At 35.2% G+C, this 9,071-nt stretch overlaps 1 protein-coding gene across 1 annotated transcript; it reads left to right on the forward strand.

Annotated features, from left to right (window-relative positions):
• Nucleotides 1-452: 452 nt before the first annotated feature.
• On the forward strand, nucleotides 453-8,801 carry LOC121430909. The gene is made up of 4 exons (XM_041628340.1): nucleotides 453-794; nucleotides 1,985-2,322; nucleotides 3,241-3,331; nucleotides 8,043-8,801. The coding sequence occupies exons 1-4, from the start codon at nucleotides 766-768 to the stop codon at nucleotides 8,470-8,472; spliced, it is 888 nt and encodes a 295-aa protein (XP_041484274.1). The 5' UTR covers nucleotides 453-765; the 3' UTR covers nucleotides 8,473-8,801.
• Nucleotides 8,802-9,071: the final 270 nt, after the last annotated feature.

Consider the following 9,071-nt stretch of genomic DNA (forward strand, 5'->3'; position numbering starts at 1 on the left):
CCTCCTTACACTACTTTACTGTTTCTTCTACGTCTTGCTTTTGCTTTCTTTCGTCTCCGTCATCAACATCATCACAGTCAATTATTCATAATCTTCTCGTCCTTTTCCTTTTTTTATTTCTCCTTTGTTCTTCATTGTCTGGATCATTATTCACTCCTCCTCCTCCTCTTCCTCCTCCTCCTTCTTCTTCTTCTTCCTCTCCTCCCCTTCCTTCGAATTATTCTTTCCATTTACCTCTGGAAGTCTGGGTGTGGCACAATATCATCTAAAAAAAAACAAAAAACAACGATCGCTCGCGTTGGGTTGCTATTCGAAACCACAACCCAGTATTTGAGAGCCGATGAGTGCCTCATCAAAGTATCAATAATTTTATGACACCTTTAGATGATAATTACCTTTAATTCCCAGACGATCATTATAAGAAGAAAACGCTTGACGATTCTCGCGTGGCCAACCCTAAGTGCTTTCATATATCGCGTACACCAGGAAGAACTCTCATAAGTAATCAAAACATCATCTTCAAGTTGAAACATTTCCAAGTACAATATCCTGCTCGACATTCAATACCATTTGTGATCAATATGCAGTATACCTTGCAAACGATTATACATTCTTTTTTTTCTCCAAGAGGTATTTTTACATACGTTCCTGAATCTTAGAAGTTCTTCGTTTATCTAGTTCATCAGCTTAGTGGTTTACTTACTTTGAGCTGCATTCGTCATAATTTTATGGACTCCTAAAGGCTCCTAAGTCATTCCGGAATTTATGTACATGATGGCAGGTATCACCCATAGGTATGTTCATTGCAAAAATATTTATCGTGTATGATGTACGTATCCGTGTATGTAAGGGAGGGTATGTACGGGTGTATGTGTGTACATGTATGTATGTAAATGTAGATTATGACTGTATTAAATGACTGAAAGCGCTGGACGTTATATAAAGGAGCTCACTTAGTGCAGAGTAATGTGTTTGTATGTATATTAACATAGAAACTCAAAGTGTATAGCATTATCCATGTGATATTATCCACTTGCGATGAATGCATGGATGAAGTACAAATGAAACTAATATTCAAACAGTAAGAATGATACTAACTCTCACTGTAAGATTTATATTAATAACAGTTACTAAAAAATTCATTAATGTTTATAAAGGTAATTAAAGCTTATCATAATGATGACGATAATGGTCATAATCATAATCATTTTGATAATGATGATGATAGCAATGATAGTGATAACAATGGTGATTAAAAATATCAAATTATTGATAATGGAATAATTTTTTTGTTTTAAATCATATTTATTTCATCCTCATATCACATGTAAAAAAAAATATATATATAACATGACATCATTAAAACTTAATTGTTTCAAGTTAACACATTAACATTTTAGCATGGTGAGAAAAGGAATATATATGAATTTCAAATGTAAACTTAAAATTAATCTGCTCAAATTTCTTTAACAACTTATAATCACGAAGGGATAAATACAGAACAGAATCCGGGTACAACAGCAAAAATCTAAATTACGGAAATAAACTTATAATCTGTATATAAAACTCAAAATTCTCCATACTCTTCAATCAAACTGATTAATGAGGAAGTTATATTAATAAAAAAAAAAAATAAAATAATGTCGACGATAACAATATCGATAATGATAACAACAATAATTTAAAAAAATATCAGGAACAGCAAGCGTAATAAAACTAGAAATAAAAAATAATAAGTTTATTGATATAATGGGTTCATTTTAGTACCATTTCCAGTTTTGCATTTTTTTAGACAGACAAATAATAACAATGAAATAAATTGCCATTCATTTCATATAAGTCTGCTCCGTGCACGTGGCAAAAGGGACAATTTTGATTTGTTATTAATGTCGGGCCTGTTATCATATAAGCATATATTCTCATATTTGATAAAATATCAGTACGCTTTAACTGTTCCTTTCCCCTTTGTTTTCAAAACGAATAGACATGGGTTGTCATACAGTATTTGTTCCATTCTGCTTGCGATTTCTCTACTTTGTACGGCAACGGGAAGTGTTACCACTGTTACTACAAACGTGACAGGGGTGCCCTTTGAAACAGATTTAACGACAGACTCGATCACATACACAACCCATACTACGACGTCACCGAATCAACCAAGCAACACATACGCAACTCTCGACCATCCATCGACTAGTGATTCAGCAACGGTAAAGGAGAAATCCACCACTACCCAATCAACAACACCATCAGCCAAGCCAACAACTGAGCAGGCTGATAAGGAGTCTGACCCAAGCAAAGAGACCCCCGCTCAGAAGGCAGGTTTGTGAAAGAAATGTTTCTGATATCTTATTAACTAAGATGTTTGCTTTTCTCATTGATTTAATTATATCTTAAGATCCATGCTATTTAAATACACAGTAAACTATTCATTTATACATTAGGACTACTGTACTGTAAAATGGAATTAATGAAATATATAAGTGCTTTTTTCTGTAATTCACACGGAGTAATTTAACAAACACTTTGAATCTATCTCTCAGTCCTTGGTGAATATAAGTCATGTTCAAATTAATAGTAATACCAGAAATTATACCGCTGAGCGAATGATAATAATAATCACCCAATTTGTTATTGCAATAAATAAAAACATAATGAAACCAGCAAAATAGAATGATATTTCGGATCTTATCACCATGGATTCTACTTCTCTATCTTCACTCGACTGTATACCAAATCGACAATCATTTATTCCGTACATTAACACCAACAAAATCGACCGAACTTTCGAAATAACGTACTATAGCTTCGATTTGTCTGGAGTCGGGTTCGTTAGCGTGATGACTAGCATCATTGTCCTGGGAAGCGGGGGTGCTTGACATGCTTGAGGGTATACTTTATCACCCCCAAGATTTTCCTAGGGTGCTGCATGTGTTTTTCACCATTGGCAGCACCCCCTGGAATTCTGGTAGGCAAAATGGAGAAATGTAACAAAATGGCCTACATTTTGTAATGAAACTCTTTTTTGTTTGCTCGTCAGATTTCTCGTGACCAAAATGATCTCTCTTTTTTAAATGAAACCTTTTTTTCGCTTGTAAGATTTACATCAGCACCCCCTGTAAAAAAATAGTTCCCAAGGACCTGTAATACTAAAAAAAAATAGAGGTGAACTATAGCGCCGTATGAAGTTGTTCATAAGCCTATTTATGAATATTTCTTTTTATTTTCTACTATTTGAAGGATCTATGGCGGTCGCAGGAGTAATTCTGCTCATCTTTGGTCTTCTTCTTGTTGCAGTCAACGGATATGTGTTCTTTAAATCGAAAAAAGGGTGAGGTTTAGAATTATATGTTTTACAGTATTTATTCATTTATTTGTTCATTTTCTGGGGGGGGGTTTGGGGGAGGGGCGTCGTGGTCTAGTGGTTAAGACTCTCGCCTATCAATCTGAGGGACGTGGGTTCGATTCCCAGATATGTTGTGTTTTCCTTCAGCAAAAAAAATACCCATATTGTGCTGCACTCAACCCAGGTGAGGTAAATGGGTACCAGGAGGAAGTAATTCCTCAAAATGCTGTGCGCACCAGAATTGGTAGACTAGTTTAGCCGGGGTAAGAACGTCTTGAGCACCTAATAAGGTAGATACGTGCGCTATTATCATTATTTTTATTATTATCATCATCATCATCATTATCATCATCATCTACATCATTATTATTATTATTATCATTATTGTTATTATTATGATTATTATCATCATCATCATTATGATGGTGATGATGAAAATGAGTATTATCATCGTTATTTATTATTATCATAATTTTAATTATTGTATTCATGGTTACACTTCGTAATTCCGAAGCTTCGTAATTCCGAAGGTTCTTTATTCCGAAGGTTCGTATTTCCGAAACACGTAAATTGCCTATACCTCGATGTTCGTTAATCCGAAAACGAAAAAGGGTTCGTTAATCCGAACATTTGTGGCGTTATTCCGACGGTTCGTTATTCCGAAGGTTCGATAATCCGAAAACGAAATAAGGTTCGTTGTTCCGAAGGTTCGATAATCTGAAAACGAAATAAGGTTCGTTGTTCCGAAGGTTCGTTAATCCGAAAACGAAATAAGGTTCGTTGTTCCGAAGGTTCGTTAATCCGAAAACGAAATAAGGTTCGTTGTTCCGAAGGTTCGTTAATCCGAAAACAAAATAAGGTTCGTTTTTCCGAAGGTTCGTTAATCCGAAAACGAAATAAGGTTCGTTTTTCCGAAGGTTCGTTAATCCGAAAACGAAATAAGGTTCGTTAATCCGAAAACTAAATAAGGTTCGTTTATCCGAAAACAAAATAAGGTTCGTTAATCCGAAAAATGAAAACCGGGAAAGCAGAGGCAAGGGGGGTGGGGGCGGGGGACACTGTTGCCGTTCAATCGTTATGAGGATGGGAAGGCAAGGGCGGCAAGTCATTGTGTGTTTGATAGTGATTAAGTAGAGAAAAACCTTTTTTGAAGTGATTTCTTATTATGGCAAAACGTATATTTAGGCTTTATTTTTTGGGAGAGAGTGTAATGAGCGAGCGGCTTGGTAAAACAAATTCAAAGGTGAAGTTGTAAAATGTTTTGGGGGTCAATTATTCTTAAAATGGCATAATTGCGAGGTGTTGCGAGCGTGAATCACAAGCTAAAACTCTAGGGTATTTCAATAGAATAAAAATCCGCAGCTTAAACATACTGACAAGAAAAGGAACCTGTTAAAGAAAGCATTTAGTGGCCTCTTTAGGAAGCATATTTCACCAATCGAATGAGAGTGCGAAGCGCAAGCTGAAAATGTGCAATATTCCAGCCTGAACACTTAACTTGTATACTTTAAAAAGAGTATTTTATTTCGAAAAACACGAAAAACGGCATATTTATTTTTGAAAAAGGAACTTTCCCATTTTGGAAAATATTCATTTCCCTGTTTTTTTATTTCATTTTGGGGGTGCAAGTACCCCCTGCCTCCCTCCCGGCGGATCCAACTTTCGTCAAATAGGGGGGGGGGCAATATTTTTTTCAGCCACATTTTCCTCGATCGGCAGCTTAAAATTGATTTTTGTTTGTTTCTTTGAAATGGTAGTCCTAACAGTCAATAATTAGCTTTATATTTATAAAATAAAGTAAATATGTAATAACATGATAAACCCTTTTTAAATAATGCGAGCGCGAGCTATATATTTTTTTTTAATATGATGGGTAATATGTTTTACGATCTTCAAAACGAAATGCCTATGTAACTAACTTTAGATAATAACTGCGAGCAAGATCGCAAACAGAAATTTTAAATATATAAGCTCTGACCTGATCTAAAGGGGACATTTAAAGAACTTTTTGCAGTTAGCCATGAAGAAGATGCGTGTTTCAACCAGTGGCGGCGGAATATATTTTCCTTGGGGGGGGGGGCAAAGCCAAAAAGGGGCCAATAGGGGCAATTTGGTGCAAACGTATATTTTTACCATGAGATTATTATCTGTGTAAAGAGGTTGTGTGTTTTGTAGTAATTGAATTGAGCAAAAAATTTAAGTGATCACTGATTGATAAATTAAATATTTACGTTTCATTTCTGCGAGCGTAGCGAGCAAGCGGTTGGGGGGGGGGGGGAAAGAAATCAAATCTGAAGATGTAAAATTCGCCTTTTTGGTCAATTACTGTTAAAAGGGCATCCTTGTGAGATGTTGCGATCGAATCACGTGCTCAAACTTTTGGAAATTTCATGAAGGCCTAGAATGATAATAATGATATAGATATTATTTACCCAGGGAAGCCACTTCAGTTCTGAAAACTGTTCTCCCAGCTATTATTTTTTTTACAAGAATGCTTAGAATGTCCAATTTTCAGGTTGGAAATCGGAAAATTTTGGCTCACGTTTCTCGCTCGCATCAAGTATTGTTTATTGAGGAACTCATTCTATTCCTGGTTACAAAAAAATATAAAATGTCCAGTTTTCAGGTGGAATATCACAAATTTTAAGCTTGCGGTTCGCGCTCTCATTATTTAGTTCGTGAGATATATATTCTATTCAGTCACTAAATGCAGTCCTTAAAACAGGTCAGTATATAAACAAATTACAGCTCACCCTCGAGTTAATAATTTCTTTAGAAAGATACACATCTTTCTCACGATTAAAAAAACTGTTCAGAATGTTTAAGTTCACGTCTTGTTACATGAAATGTCTACTAGTTTGAGCTTGCGATTCGCGCTTTCAACATCTCACAAGGATCATTATTATTATTTTTATTACCAGCAGAAGCTGTTATTAAAAATGACATCCCCTCCAATACAAATCCTATTATCTAGAGGTTACTCGCACGCGACCAACACACTTGATCCCCTGCATCTTTAAACCATTTGCTTAGGCAGCAATCGCTCAGATAAAATCGAAATTAGCCTATGCTTGATCAGGGCGCCTATTCTTAATGAAATACATGCTTTGGGCCACAACACATGCATGTATCATCGATCGTCATTGCATAATATCATGTAATCTTGTAATGACAACTCCGTTTTTGTTACCAAAATGAATAATTTTTCATTTTCGGAAAAACGAACCTTATTTAATTTTCGGATTAACGAACCTTATTTCGTTTTCGGATTAACAAACCTTCGGAATTATGAACCTTATTTCGTTTTCGGATTAACGAACCTAATTTCGTTTTCGGATTAACGAACCTTATTTCGTTTTCGGATTGACGAACCTTCGGAATTACGAACCTCATTTTGTTTTCGGATTAACGAACCTTCGGAATTACGAACCTTATTTCGTTTTCGGATTAACGAACCTTCGGAATTACGAACCTTATTTCGTTTTCGGATTGACGAACCTTCGGAATTACGAACCTTATTTCGTTTTCGGATTGACGAACCTTCGGAATTACGAACCTTCGGAAATACGAACCTTCGGAATAACCGAACCTTCGGAATTACGAAGCTTCGGAATTACGAATGTATGCGGTATTCATTAGGGCAATTCCATAAAAATAATCAACCTTTTTGTATGTCCTACCCCCATTTTTCTCAAATTTTACTTCACTTCATAAACTGACCAAGTTATGGTCATTTGAGAACATTATAGACTGTCAAAAGATCAAGAAATCAGAGACAGAAAATTTCATGAAGGTTCCACATTTAAAGGGATGATCCGGGCTGAAAGTTTTTACAGGTGAATAAATGGAGTAGAATTCACTGAGCAAAATGCCGAAAATTTCATCAAAATCGGATAAGAAATGACAAAGTTATTAAATTTTGAAGTTTGGCAATATTTTGTGAAAACAGTCGTCATGAATATTCATTAGATGGGCTGATGATGTCACATCTCCACTTGTTCTTTTGTATTTTTATATGAAATTAGGTTTATTCAAATATTTTCCTCCAAGAACTAGAACAATTGGATTGACGATTAAATGTAGTGCATTCTATTTTTTACTGCTGCAACTTACATGTATTTTATTATAAGGGAAACATATTATTCACACAAGTAAGAAATAATGAAAAAGAAATTACCGTTTTCTTACGTTATTACATAGTATGTAATAACATGAGAAAACAGTAAGTGGAGATGTGACATCATCAGCCCACCTAATAAATATTCATAACGACTGTTTTCACAAAATATTGCTAAACTTTAAATTCGATAACTTTATTATTTTTTATCCGATTTTGATGAAATTTTCAGCATTTTGCTCAGTCAATTCTACTCTATGTATTAAGATATAAATATTTTCAGCCCGGACCATCACTTTAAGGGGTCAGCCGTATATAAGTCGAAACAGAAAAAATAATAATAAAAAGAAATCTTTAGAACCATTTGGAAAACATAGCACGTGACAAACTGATGCAGAATTTAGAATATTTCCAAACGTTATGTATTCAAATCAATCATCTTGATCTATGAAAATAAAATTTAAATATCTTTTGGATGCATCGACTAATGAGGCTGACAAATAATGATCTACAAAAAAGCGAAAGAATACCACATTATTAACGACTGATATTTTCCAAACTTGCAAACCTCTGTTTTAGGTCATGCACTACAAAGAAGGGTATCTTCCACGTCCTGCAGATGTCTAGCATTCAGAAGAACAACGAAGGTGACAACGACGACGATGATGACGTCGAAGATAACTTCAAAGACGACGTTGACGTCGAGAAGAAGTCCAGCTCGTCGAGATCATTGGATAAAGAAGGTACTACCGATCAGGAAGCCGAGCCGAAGTTTGAAGTGCATGTCAAGGTTGAGACCGACATCGAGGGCGGTGTCGAAGATGCCAACAAGCCAAATGGGAATGCTGACGTCAACGATTCTAATGCAGCACCAGAGGCTGATGTCGCTGAAAAGAGCACCGACAATGATGTCGCTGAAAAGAGCACCGACAATGATGTCGAGAAGACGAATGAAACTGTTGTCGAAGTGACCATAGAGGGCGGGAGTGAAACTCAAACCGATCCTTGATCATGTTGATAATAGTGTGATAAACCTTGAGCATGTTGAGTACTTTTCATTTCGTATCCCAGAATTGCCTTTAAAAAATGTTAAAATTATCGAGGATGACTGTAAATGCTATTTTTCTTTCACGTTTTGTGAAATCTGTTTTGTACATTGGTTTCTAAGAGTTAGCTTAAAGCATCTGGATGTGACATTAACTAAGTCTACTGAAATTGTTTTATATAATAATAGGCCTATACAAAATCCATGCACCCCTGCGGAAGGTGATTTGAATAGAGAAAAAAAATCAGAACGGTCAGATAAACAGAGCTACGGTATTCTAATATTCTACTTAATTAAAAAAAACCATTTATATCGCACATATAAGAGAGTCAATGTTGCCATCACTCCACTTGATATTTATAGTGTATTCTTTTGAATTAATCATATGATTAAAATAATTTTGCAGATTGAAGTGTAATAAGGAAGGTCATCTTTGAATTGTATTAATAATGATAACAATAATAATTGGCATTTATATAGCTTTATCAGTCTACGACTGTTCAAAGCGCTTCGCAATTATTATTACCCGGTCATTGTATTCATAGCATTCTAAGCAGCCTGTT

This window comes from Lytechinus variegatus, chromosome 17 (genome assembly GCF_018143015.1).
Source record: "Lytechinus variegatus isolate NC3 chromosome 17, Lvar_3.0, whole genome shotgun sequence".
NCBI classification, from domain to species: Eukaryota; Metazoa; Echinodermata; class Echinoidea; order Temnopleuroida; family Toxopneustidae; genus Lytechinus; species Lytechinus variegatus.